The following is a 13,793-nucleotide window of genomic DNA, read 5'->3' on the forward strand; positions in this document are numbered from 1 at the left end:
CTCTCGAGTGAAAGGCTAAGAATGCAGCTGCTCTCACCATTTTTGTCCGAAAAAAGGTTATCTATGAATCTTTGTTCTTGCCTTCATCGGGTATTGCTCTTAAGCTTGTTCAAAATACATTGCCTGCTATGTTTTCAAACATCCCAATTTTGAGGATCATACCTAAAACCAAATCAGCCTTGTTCTGAAAGCGGCACATGCTGCGTGTTATAGGTTACTCTTTCGAACACTGCCCTTTTACCCGCGAGCATCTCTAGTCCTTCAAGCTACAACAGTTTTTAAACAAGATTTGTACTGAATCATGCTCAGCCTTTTAAAGTTTTAATGGACACTTTGGCATCCTTGTTGCACATACTACAATGACCAATTGTCAGGGGGCCACTACACAAGCCCAATGCTATATTTTCCTGTCAGATCGCTTGTACTTGTAGCTTCTGAAAAATTTCTCGATAGATGCTGAAGTGACCGTTAGTTGGATTTCAAGGCATATACAGCCAGACATTTATCCTACAAATCTTTTGCTTTCCATTTTCATCTTCCATAACCTGCAGACAAGGTGTTCACATGGTCCATCATTAAGCCCCCATTATCAACAGTTTCGTGAAACAAAGGACCCTCCGAGCACCAGCCAGGAAAATAAAGTAATGTTTCCCTAGAATTGAAAACACCCTTTGAATTGACCAAAAAAGCCAACAGTTCTCAGTCTGTTGTAGCTGCAAACTGAGAAGAAACCAAAACCTTCACTAGTCTTTTGGCAACTAGCCCAGGTTCGTCACCAGGATTGTCCAACAAGTGGGGCCTGAATATAAAGTAGTTGGGCCCGCCACAGTGACATTGGTAAATGTCCACAAAGTGCTGAGTTGGCATTTATAGATTTTGAATGGGCCTTGCCCACTCAGGCACTACCTTGTGTCTACACCTCTAAACTAGCCCCATGCTTGTCAAAAGGAGTTGTCCTGCCCTTCAAAGTACTTTGTACTATATGGGATTCTGTGATCAAATCTATTAGGCCAATTGAATTTTATTATGAAAGTCTGCTGGACAACATACGTTGTCTCAATACCAAGTCTGTCTGATCGACTACTTTAATTCAAAAAAGCCACCCAAGTTAGCAATTTCAGACAGAACCACTAAGTTGTAGGCTATACAAAGCATATGAAACCATAACCAGTTGAATCTGCAAAAAGGTATGGTTCGAGTACCTTCTTTAAACCGAGTAAATGTGAAGCTGCCCCTTGTAATTAGGGCTACAACAGAGGTCTATCAATAGGGCACACTGATGGGGTTTCCGCATCCTCTTCATGATGCACTCAATCACAAAGTGAAACAACTGAGAACTGTACAATAGAGAAGACTTGCACGCTATGCACGGAAAAATAGTTGCCTTGTTCAATGTCTGCCATCAATAGATGACACCAAGTGAAAAATAAAATGATCATACACAAAATACAATCAGCGGTTTTGCCTTGAACATAAAGGCATTGCACATCTTGCCCCACCTACACACATTAAGCATCGCTCCCACCCACTGCACTTTACAAGGATTTATACCTTCACAGCTCTCTGCGTCTCTACAGCAGTCATCCGCCTCCGCTTCCATTTCCCTCTTTATGTCCTTTATCTTTGCTTCGTTAAGACTCGAATCCATGGCCAATGCCTCTCCCAGCAGCTTTTTGTCTTGTGTTTTGTGTCTCCGAGCCTGGGACCGCTTTCGATGAGCCCTGGATTAGTAGGGGGAAGACTCAGTTAAAAGCAGCACATCTGATCACAAACTAGAAATCTCGCATCTGACAGAAAAAGGCCCTTTAGAAGTGTGAAGCAATTGCACATTTCCCAGCCTCCACTGCAGGAATGGGAGGATAGCTGGGTTTTAGAACTTATCAGCAGGCCTTTAACACTATTCCTAGATCAGAAACGTCATGGGGGTGGGGGGGGGGGGGGGGAGTGAAAGAGTAGCAGATAGGCCGGAGATAATTTTCCCTTTTAACATTGCCTTCTTGCTACGACACAAGTGCAACAGGAATAGAAGTTAATTGCCTTCTAAAGTAAAAAACGAATTGAAGGATGTCAAATACTGTACACCTTTAGAATAGATCTCATGAGTTCCCAGATCAACATTTTTCATTAAAATATACCGCCTCGCCCATCCCCCAAAGCCGCCATCTATTAAACCACACTGGGACATGCAACTGCATGTGGCATAAAAACGCTGCTAAAGTAATGCAGAAACTGATGTTGGCTGGCTCGGGTGGTGGTGTTGTGGGGGAGGTAAGGGGCTGTGGAACTGTTTGATTCAACCAGCTTCGGGGATAAGAGGCAGGGTTGCTATCCCACTCAAATCAGTTCTAGGATGATGGACACATGGGGGTTTCTTCAGTACTTCATGATCTCTGGGCCAAATTCTGAGTTTGATAGTAAATCAGTCAAATTACTACCAAACTCGATTACGGTTATTGCCACTTGGTCCCATTGAGTTACCACAGGATTACAAGTGGCGGTACTTCTGGTTAGGACAGTTTTTCTAAAGTTCCACTAAGGGCTTCCTTACAACCATACATCTAAATCAGTACATAAGCTCCACTCTTAGTAGAAGGCTGTACCACCTGAGAATGTGGTAGCATGGACAGAGCAGCGAGGCTTATCTTAATATGGAGAGGGGGATGTAGCTAGGTACAAAGAAATTGTAGAATTCATATGGTCCAAAGAAACTATGTATTGTAAAAAAAAACAAGGATTTATTTAAATACAAGTCGGCCAAAATAATTCTTGGGTAATTACTATACCATCATATAAACAATCATGAAAACCAACTCAACACCATACCCATGGCATGTAAACCAAGGTATACCCTTATTTTTTTTCGTGAAAAAAAATCTACAGTTTTAACATAACGTTAAAACATTTGTTTCAATTCCACAAACTCAACATCTCAATCCCTCCAGTGCAAACAATGTCAAAAGAAAAAAGAAGAAATTTCAATGACAAAACAAAGAGAAACATTTCAGCCAACTCACGGATAAAAGAATACGACAGAATAATACAAAATAGTCAGTTTCAAAATGTGACAATATCAATACAAATAGTACAATGCTCAGATAGGATGTTTTAGTAAATCCATGTAATTTACCAGTGCACAAACGTGTTTTGCATTACCACCAGATGAGATCCTAGCCCAATATTCAATCATATCAGCGTTTAGAGGAGCAAATTGGCCAAGATGTACAACTCTGGAAGTGCTGGTTTTCTCACACGCTGTAACCAGATGTTTTAACGATTCTACTGACGAAAAACAAACGACATACATCTGTCTTTTATCGATTTTTCTTTGCGTTGCCATAACATTTCCTTAGATTTCAAGATATTCAAACTAAATCTAAGGAATTGCTTGCGATAGTAGCGAGATGGGCATCGTAGAAGATAAGACGACTGGTTATTTAGTTTATGTGTGATACCTAACCAGTGTGTTGACGACAATTTTTCCCGTTTGGCTATATTGGTGATCGAAGTCCACATTTCAATTTTTTTTTTGCATGTTGTGGCCTAGTTAAGAGCGCATACTCAGAAATGTCCGCAGCATCTACCCAAGCCTGCACTCTAAGGCGCCACGTCAATAAAGTAACATTATCGTCAACATGATTTTTATGAAATATATTTGATAAGCGAGTATTGTCTTTCAGCGCTCATTTTTCGCATTAACATGATTGATTTCTAAACCACGTGACTGTATAATGAGTTTAATGACAGTTCATGTCGTAGAGCTGTCATTGAAACACTGTGGTAATTTAAGGACATAGCGCCAGAATCGCCCTTCAAGAATATTCCAGTATTGCTCGCTGATGTTCCAGCTAGCTTCAGCTCCGAAAGTTAAAATAGGAACCACCTTTTGCAGGTAAAAAGTCAAGACCGGTGATAGAGAAAATTTGCCATAGCATTTGTTTATTTTAGCAGTATGAAGAGCGAGCATAGTGGTTTTCGATTTTAAATCATTCACCCAATGCAGTTTGCAGATGGAATTATAGATAGAGTCCACAGTATCAGTATACCCTTATTTAGAGGAGAAAGAAGCAAGTCAGGCGAGTCAAACCTAAGTTAATACATTCAGGTTGGTAATATACTATTCTTGTGGAATAAGACAAGGTTAGATATACGTTTAGAACAACATCAGAAATTCAAGGGTAATAGACCCCGTCAGTCATTCAGTTCTAGAAATCAGATAATAAACCAACCCTGTTACAAGTATACACTTTGCAATATTACCTTTTAGAATTCAGTTCAGAGCTAGTAAAACAACTTGTACTTTCTGGAGGGGCCTCAAGCTACTCAATTATAAGTATAAACACTAACCATTTTAGAATGAACTAAGCAAAGCACGGAAAGCAAAAACCAATTACACTAAGACACAATGCATTTCAAGGTACACAATTGACCTACTGGCACATAACTATTTTAAATCTAATAGCTAGTTATACCCACTATACTTTATTCTACACTTCTTTAAAGTTTCTAAGGCAAGTAAGAACTTTATGAAACTATTTTAGAATAGCACCAAAGCAATTCAGGGAAGCACAACCCAAGGTCACAATCAAGGTAAGACCTACATACATTTTTTAGGAGCCTCCAACTACTTAAAAAGGTATGTATAAAGCCCAAGACTGTTTTAGATCTGTATAAAGCAGACCTGGAAAAGCCAAACCCAATGTTACACTGTCTTTCGTAATGTATTTCAAGGTAGGTAAACCCTATTGGTAAGCTTTCAACTCATTCAGTTAAGCAAGGGCAAAAACATTTCCAACATTTATTACTTTTTACAAGGGGGAAACACCATTCAAAAGGTAGTTACACTTTTTAGAGTGGCAGAATGTAACTCAAAGCTAAGCATACTTAATGACACTTGGTAACTTGACCTTTCACAGAGATAGTTACCACACTAAATTCTTTAGCAGGTAGGTACTTTTACACTCGTTATACTTTCAAGGCAGACTCCTCTTATTCAGTCCTTCCCAGAGATACTGCATGAGTTCTCTCAGAGGCAGAAGAGGGACCCTAGTGGTCTAAGTGCCAGCTGTAGGCAGGGTGAGAGGATTTAGTTGCCGGAATGTCAAACATCCATAGGAGATCTTCTTAAACAGATCTTCAGAGTTAGTTAAAGTGTTCACGGACTTCACAGAATGCTTCTTACATGCGGTCCAGCATTAGGTATGGGCAAGTGGTATGGGCAAACGGTACGGGCAAAAAGCCAACCACACTAATCATCCACTCAGCCTCACAGGATGCACACCGGACTTAAGTATTACCCAAGCCCACACAGTACCTTAGGAGAAAAACGGTCTGGGTGTATGCCTTCAGGATGCAGCTGCATAGGGACCCTGTCACTAGTTTCTCAGTCTGAAGATTAAAGAGCTGGACACAGTATGGGAACTTGCAGCAGCAGATGTCGGAGGAGGCTTCCAGCAACAAACTCTTCATACTTCTCACGGCTCTGGATTTGGCCCCTTTTTACAGCAACCAGATAACTAATTTCACTGGTCGGATTTCTCTTCACTCTCGATCCTGCACTCTGGTGAGGATACTTGAGAGATTCAAATAGTGTCTCTGGAGGCCCAGCAGGAGTCCAAAGTTGAAGCTGGATTCAGACGACCATTGTTAGGCCGGATTGTATGCAGTACCCTGTGGGAGTCTGCACCAGCCTTGTCCTCTTGGCAACCTTTTGTACAAGTCTGTACTACAGAAGTTGGTAGGGTGACTGAGCAGCCAGGCTTATCTCAAGAGGGGTCAATGTGAGCTGCAGGGTTGCAACAGAGTTTCACAATGACAGATATCCAAATAACACTTGTACAATGTTTCTTGTAACACTTAAATATACTTCAAAAATACACTCAGGTTCAATAAATCAGTACATACCCATTTGGGATGTCACACAGACACTTCCTACACCCTCAGGTGACTTCAATAACTAGGACACTGGACATTGATATATCACTCGTACATTTACAGCAATACTGAGTTTGGTGTCAAAAAGAGAGGTTAAGGGAAGAAACAATGGTTAACAAGTTTCTCAAACAGGTAAGCACTTTGAGCCCCCAATGCAATGTAGATTAACCCTTTCCCAGCTATACAAGTAAAGGATGCATTACATTTTGGAGGGACAGATCAAACACAAAGTCAGAGGTTAGAAGAGTCTATCAGGGAGCCAGGACAGCCAATGTCAATTGAGCAAATTTTAGGGGAGCTGAAGTTCTTCTTGAAGGTAAGTAAAAAGTCTTGCACAATGTTCGAGAGTTTTTGTTGAAAAAGAAAATCACTGTTGGGCCACAAGTTGGGAGGCTTGTGAAAGGCAGAGCTGAAAGCAACTCTGCAAAAGGCAGTAAATTCAAGTCTCAACTGAGCAAGCAAACTACACAGCAAGGTAAGTACCCGTTAGTTCACAGTACCTTAGGTCTGAAGAAATTGGTTCCAGCTTGCTTCTGTTCCTTTTGTAGTATGGTAGATCCTGTTCCTGGGCCTTAGTCATGGGGCCAAGAGTGAGGCCGTCTGGGGAGTCCTCCACTACTGTTTGAAGGTCAGCGGCAGCAATTGGCAACTTACAAATCAGCGGCACTTCCCAGTTTCATCTTCTTGCGAATAGCATCACTGCGGTTCCCGAATACCTTGCAGGCTTTCCTTGCTTCTGGGGTCCAGACTTGGTTGAAGTGGCTCAGGTCTGGTTAACTCCTACTTTGAGAGAGTCTGGAGGATTTTTCAGGCGCTCGGCTTCACAGTGCACTCGATTCTGGTGTTCCTCTCCCTGGCACTTGGTTCCTGTAGCAGCAATGGAAGTACAGCCAGCTTCGAGGGGATTTAGTCTTGGAGTCGATTGGTCCCACCAACCAAACGGGAGAAGAAGTCCTTTGCAGATCTTCTCTAGTCGAGGCGAATAAGGAGCTTCAGAACTGCAGCAGGGAGTCACCGGGCAAACCAACGGTCCAGGAGTTGCAGCAAGCATCTCTTCCAAGTTCTTCAGATTCCTGCGTCCAGTGGCCGACTGCCTTCTGTCTAAAAGACCTCCCCTTTTATGCAGGTTTCTCCCATTCATTCACAGCCTAGCCGTCACTTACACAGCAGGGTGGCTGTCCTCCAAGGACAACCAGCCAATCACCTTTGGGTGCATTCCTGTAACCAAGGAGACTAAGCATAGGGAGTTTCGGGAACCTCCCTCGCTTGCTGCCCTGCCAGACACGCTATAGCCAGAGGCGGGCTTCACCAGTTAACCACACCAAAAACAAAATGAACAAACGGACCAACCCTGATTTGGCGCGCAGAGTAAATCTCAAGAAGGACCTTTCCAACAAGAAATGGCAACAAAAAAAAAATATATATAATAATAAAATAACTATCAGGGCCATTTTGACAAAATGGGCTGCTTCACTGCAGCTGCAATTGCAGCCCAAGGTAGAAACACTCAATGGTAGAAAAAAAGTAAACCACTGCCACCAGCCATTAATTGTAGAAAGGGTAACAAAAATGTTACATGAGAAACGAGACAAAGGGGGATACTAAGTAACCCCTCCAGCACCCTTATTGTAAGATAGTGTGTGCTGGGTCTAGAAAGTTACAAAAAGTAATTAAAGTCAATTTCACTTCACTGCTCTTTTAAACAGTAGTTTAACCAAGAGAAGGTATTTAAACCTTTGGGAAATCTAAAAGACTTCCCTGCGTCACTGCACTGAAGGTGCTGTGTGAGTTTGTCAGATTCCACGAGAGAGATAGTGGCGTAAAGGTCACTCTCTCCAGGGGAAAAAAAATTAAAAGTCCAGCAAAAGAGCTGAGGTTCTCCAAGGTAGAAGGGAATCAGCAAATTTCTGAGAACCCGCCCCAACAGTTCCAATTCATTCACAGCCCTAGGACAGCAAGCTGGCCAATCAGGACTGGTTTCACTCAGGCACACCTAGAGACAAAGGACAGGGACGTTTCGGGACCCTCCCTCACTTCCTGCCTTTCCAGACACACTGGAGTCTGGGCAGGCTTCAGGGATAAAGCCCGCCAAAGGCAAAATGCACAAAACTCAATCCAGATTCAAACAGAGTAAAAGCCCAGAAGAAACTACTAATGGACAAGAAATGGGGGGGGGGGGGGGGGGAAAGAAGACCGGGCCATTGAGTAAAGATGGTCACCCTTGGGTGCTGTACCGCAGCTGAGGTTTCAGTGTGCAAATACATGGTAAAAAAGAAACTGCCAACAGCCATTCAAGTGATTTAGTGTAGCGGAATGTTACATGAGGAAGGGGATAAAGTAACCCCCCCCCCCCAGCACTCCGAATAGGGTAGTGTGTGTGCTGGGCCCACAAAGGAAAAAGCAAGACAAGGGTCATCATATTATTCTTGGGAATAGTAGTTTGCCCAAGAAAATGCAGTTAAACATTAAGAGAAGTCCAGGGGACTGCTCATTGGCACTGCACAAAAGGTGCTGCGTTTCAGTGCAAAAAACACATGCCTATGGAGTTTACTAGACTCCATTAAACAGTAAGAAACACAAAATTCATTCAGAAAAAACGTGTGAGAAAAAAGTCCCACTAACGCAGGAGTTAAAAGTAAAAAGCCCAGAGTCCAGCAAAAGAGCTGGGGTCTCTAAGGTTAAAGTGAATTGGCACAGAAATGAAAATTCTCCGCAACACCAGTGACAAAGTATCCAGTGACAAATTGCAGTGCAACAGTAACCCGTTCAGATTAGATTGTGAAGAGCAGATGTCCAAGGACTGATCATTGGGGGATTCTGACAGGCAAAGGGGTGGTGTTAGATGTTTGAGAGTAACAAGAGATTGCAGCTTGTAGGATCGAGCGAGCTTTCAGGTTGCCCATCGATCCAGGAAAAGAGCAGATTTGCCAAACTCGAGGTTCAGGAGGATAGGAGTTGTATACTGTGTCGAAAGTGGCAGAAAGGTCCAAAAGGAGTACAGAATAGAGTTGAGTGGTGAGCATCAGAGAAAAGGTTAGAGGCATGCACAAGTGCAGTCTCGGTGAAGTGTTTACCACGGAAGCCAGATTGAAGTGGATCTTTCAGTTATTAAATGATTCTGCCCAAGGCAACCCAAGAACTTTTGAATAATGGGCAAGGAGAGAAACTGGGCAATAGTTTGCTGGATCGTTCAACTAGTAGTAGTCATTTATATAAGCACCTTTTCCTATTTGTATGGCCACAACGTGCTTGTGGTGGGAACGCCCTCAGGAACCGAAGTCCAGGTGTCGGAAAATTCTTAAACAAGGTTTCCGATGCATTCTGTGTGCATTTGGCCAAGAATAGGAGTTAAGAGGGCTGGCTAGGCTCCAGTAAGGAACCCAAGAGGTCATGCATGGGGATGGGTGCCGAGGGAGGTCACGACAGTACGCTAGTGCAAGAGATTTGTTAATAACCAGCTACACAGAACATTGTTGTAGGTTGTCACTGTACTCTAATGGCAGAGGTGTTGCAGCAAGTGTGGTGTAACAAGACTAAAACCATTGGGTCCAGCTAAAGAACATTTTATGGAGTACTAGCTGCATTCTGAAGTGCGTGGCTAGAAAGCTGCGCCTTCGGCAGATGTCCACCGAAGTGGTGCGTCAACTTAAGCTCAGATGAAGCTCATTTTTTATCCAGTTGTGAGATCAGATTATCAGAGTGAAAAGATAAGCTACCCTCATAGGCTATTCAAGGTAATAAAGACAGACTACCTTCAAAGTCCTCTAGGCGCAAATACACTGGAAATCTTAGTAAGACTTTGAATCGTGGCAGACAGGCTACCTTAGGTGTAGGGATCATAGGATTGCCCAAGTGCGATAGACAGGCTACTCTTGTAGTCTTACTACATATTTTCTAAGTTCCATAAAAGGGTACCAACACACTTCTAAGTGCAATATCAGAGGTAACCTTCACAATTTCTACTAGGGCAGTACATGGCCTAGCCTTCACAGTTCTTAATGTGCAATTGTCTGAAGTAGTTGGGTGCTTAGGTCCTCTGTAAAGGCTGCGTTATCACTAGATTGGAACAAGACATGCTGGCCCAAGGGGTTATTCATCGAGTTTATGAAACCCATTTAGATTATGTCCGAGTGTTTTATCAGCAATCCACATAGCTCTTTGATGCTCCATACTATTGCATTCCAGCAGTCAATGTGTGTAGCCAAGGCGGGATCTAATTGATAGGAACACAGTGCAGAATTTTGTGACTTTGGTGGCCATCTTAACATTTCTTTAGTGAAGTACTGGCTGCAAACATACCGTCAGGGCGCCCTAGTCTGAGAGAAGGCAGCCTGCTGGGCTGTTGTGCGTTTGTGTACACTGGGTGGTGTGTGGATTGAATGTGAAGGGCGAGAGTCCAGTGTGCATCCAAGATTGGTTTATAGGAGTGGGTCCTAGGGAGTGTGACCAGGGGATAAGTTGGGGAAGGAGAGCAGATTTGCCGCATATCAGGATTTCTGTTTTGCTAGGGTTGAGGAGAAGTGGTGATGGACTGCCATCCAGTGGTTGATTTCCGACAGACAAAAGATGTAAGGGGGGGAGGCTGGCGACCTGGGGATCTTGAAGATGATCTGGTTTCATCATCCACATAGTTGTAGCAGATCAGGTTATGAGATCGGATGAGAGCAGGGAGTGGTCTAAGGAAGATATCGAAGAGGGGAGACAGGGGGGGGCTCCCTGTGGGACCCCTTTCGGAACAGGAGGAGAAAGGAGGGAGGAGCATAGTGGTTCAAGAGGAAGGAGATTCATATTAGCATGGCATCTATGATTCCCAAGTAGTGTAGTCTGTCTGAGAGTATGGTGTGGTCAGCAGATCGGTCTAGAAGGATGAGATCTGCGCATGCTTCCAAATCTGCTGTTCCATTTAAGTCATCCCAAACAGAAACAAGAGAGGACTCAGTTCCTCGAAGTCCGGAAGCCTGTGTCAAGGTTGGTGGTTTCTGTGAAGAGGCAGAGCTGTTTGTATGCAGTGCAGTGCAAGAGTTTGACAAAGGAGTGTTGGAACGAGTGGTAGTTGGAGGGAAGGTGGGGTAGGCGGGGGTCGAGCAGGGCAGAGGTTGGACGTACAAGGTTTACCTGATACTAGAGGAGGGGGACGGAAGAGGGGAGGGTGACGGAAGAAGAAAGGAGGAGAGAGGAGAGGACAAAGGAGAGAGGAGAGAGGAGAGGACAGAGGAGAGAGGAGAGGACAAAGGAGAGAGGAGAGAGGAGATGACAAAGGAGAGAGGAGAGAGGAGAGGACAAAGGAGAGAGGAGAGAGGAGAGGACAAGGGAGAGAGGGGAGAGGAGAGGACAAGGGAGAGAGGGGAGAGGAGAGGACAAGGGAGAGGAGAGGACAAGGGAGAGGAGAGGACAAGGGAGAGGAGAGGACAAGGGAGAGGAGAGGACAAGGGAGAGGAGAGGACAAGGGAGAGGAGAGGACAAGGGAGAGGAGAGGACAAGGGAGAGGAGAGGACAAGGGAGAGGAGAGGACAAGGGAGAGGAGGAGAAGGGAATGGGAGGCCAGAGAGTGATGCAGAAGTTACACCAAGTTGAAGGCTACAAGAGAAGGGAAAGTGAGTAGATTGAGGAATGAAGTTGAGATGCATAATTAAGGGTAGAATGACTAAAGTGTTATGCTGGAGAGAGGGTAGGTGATTGAACAAAAAGGGATAGAGTGGATGGTTGGCTGAGAAAGAGGTGCTTCAATTTCGGAGTTGGGCTAGAAGTAGCAAAGATAGTTACCAGGCCCGAAACAGCAATGTTCCATTGTCCTGTGAGGTAAGAAGTTCGGCTGTGAATAGATGGTCGTACGCAGGTTTGACCTTATGAACTTTTCAGCATCCACCATGTCCAAACAGGGGGCTGCCCTTCGGCTGCAGATGCCCTGGGAGACTGATTAAGGGAGACTGTCCCATGTCTCTCTGGGAGCCAATCACAATACTTCGGAGGGCTTTCACACTTGTAGGCAGAGTCCTAGGTGTTGTAGGCCCAGGTATCTTATTTTCACAGGCATGATGTATTTATTGTGCATTTAAAAGGCCCACTGTACATCAAAAAGTGTTTCTAGGCGCCACAAGGCAACAGGGATGGGGAGCTGGGGATAAAAACAATAGTAACGGTCTAACTAGGCCTTGTGACATTTCGTTAGGGAGAATTCTCATTTCTGTGCCAAATCCTTCAGCCTTGACCCCCAGATCTTTAGCTGGACTTTAATTTTAATCATGGAGTGAGAGCTTTTTCTAACGCTCGTGTATTTTGATCTGATTTTGATTCTCTATTTCCTTTATTTTCGGAGTCTGAAACTCCATAGGCATCTACCTTTTGCATGGCTTCAGCACCAATGTCAGAAATCCTTTAGATGTCTCTTAAGGTTTAAATACCTTTTTGTGAGTACTACTGTTCCCAAGAATAGTAAAGTGAAATTGACTTTACTTCCCTTTTCTTTCTATACATCTAGCACACCCGATTTTATGTGAAGGGCTAGGGAGTCACTTAGTAGCCCCTTTTTCTACTTACTCATGTAACATGTTTTAGGTTACCCTCACCACTTTTAATGGTTAGTGGCAGGGGTTTAATTTTCCTACCATTGTGATTTTCTACCACAGGCTGAATCCTCAGCTGCAGTGTAGCACCAATGGGGACCATTGTGTCAAAATGGCCCCAGTCTTTTTTCGCCATTTCTTGTTAAGTCTTTCTTGGGTTTTAATCTGTGCGCCAAACCAGGTTTAACCCTTTTGTTCACTTTGCCTTTGGCGGGCTTCAGTACTGATAACCACCTCCGACTCCAGTGTGTCTGGCAGGGAAGGAAGCGAGGGAGGTGCCCGAAACACCGTCCTTAGTCTCCTTGGTAACCTGAATGCACAGAGTCATGATTGGCTGGCTGTCCTTGCAAGACAGCCACCCTGTTGTGTGACAGCTAGGCTGTGCATGAATGGGAGAAACCTGCATAAAAGGCAAGGCTTCTTGAACTGAAGACAGAATTGACCACTGGAAGAAACCTCCGAAGGAATTGTGAAGAGAAGCTTGCTGCATCCTCCAGGACTGCTGAACTGCCTGGTGAAGCCCTGCTGCTGTGCTGAAACACCTTTTCCAAATCGACTATAGAAGCTCCGGAGAACACTACTTCTTCCCTTGGGCTGGCGGGACCAACTAACATCAAGACGAACTTTGCTGGAAGACCTTCCCCAACTGGCTGTATTTCTTTGCTGCTGCTGGAACAGAGTGCCAGGGGTCAAGACATCCGTAGTCGAGTGCATTGTCGAAGTCGGACTGAAGCTCCGGGAAGATCACGAGGATCCTCCCGAAGCAGGACGACCCAAGCTCGAGCCACCTCAGAGTGCTGGACTCAAGGTGTAAATAAAGGAAGCCCATCCAGTGTCCAAGATCTGGGGTGGTGCCATTTGCCAGTAGCTGAAACCGAAAAGTGCTGCTCAACTGAAAAGAGCCGTAACTGCCGCCGACCTTCGAACTGCAGTGCAGGAGTCCTCCAGACGTTCTCCCTCTTGTCCCCACAACTGAGGCTAAGGAACCCAGGATCTGCAACTCTGCAACCAGGACAGAAGCTAGCTGTATCCTCTTCTTCTAACCCAAGGTACTGTTCTAACTAAAGGGTACTTGCCTTTCTGTAGCTTGCTGGTCTCAGTTGAGTTTTGCCTTTCTAGAGTTATTCTAGCTCTAACTTTACACAAGTATAACAGTTTGTGACCCAACAGTGATTTTCTACAACCAACTGTCTAACAATACTTTTTGCTATCTAAAAAGTGCCTCAGCTCCATAGACTTTGCTCCAATTGACTTTGGCTGTCCTGGCTCCCTGCAAACTGCTGACCCATTGACTGATTC

General features: G+C 44.3%; 1 protein-coding gene across 3 annotated transcripts in view; it reads right to left on the minus strand.

Moving 5' to 3' along the window:
* The window catches only part of LOC138573535 (lysine-specific demethylase 4B-like), a 2,173,569-nt gene that overhangs the window by 1,931,384 nt on the left and 228,392 nt on the right, over positions 1 to 13,793 (minus strand). For all 3 annotated transcript variants that reach the window (XM_069649346.1, XM_069649347.1, XM_069649348.1), the window contains exon 10: positions 1,552 to 1,721. In XM_069649346.1, the coding sequence (XP_069505447.1) occupies positions 1,552 to 1,721 (170 nt within the window). The remainder of the gene's footprint in view (positions 1 to 1,551; positions 1,722 to 13,793) is intronic.

The sequence above is a fragment of the Ambystoma mexicanum genome, chromosome 1p (assembly GCF_040938575.1).
Source record: "Ambystoma mexicanum isolate Mex_15411 chromosome 1p, UKY_AmexF1_1, whole genome shotgun sequence".
NCBI classification, from domain to species: domain Eukaryota; kingdom Metazoa; phylum Chordata; class Amphibia; order Caudata; family Ambystomatidae; genus Ambystoma; species Ambystoma mexicanum.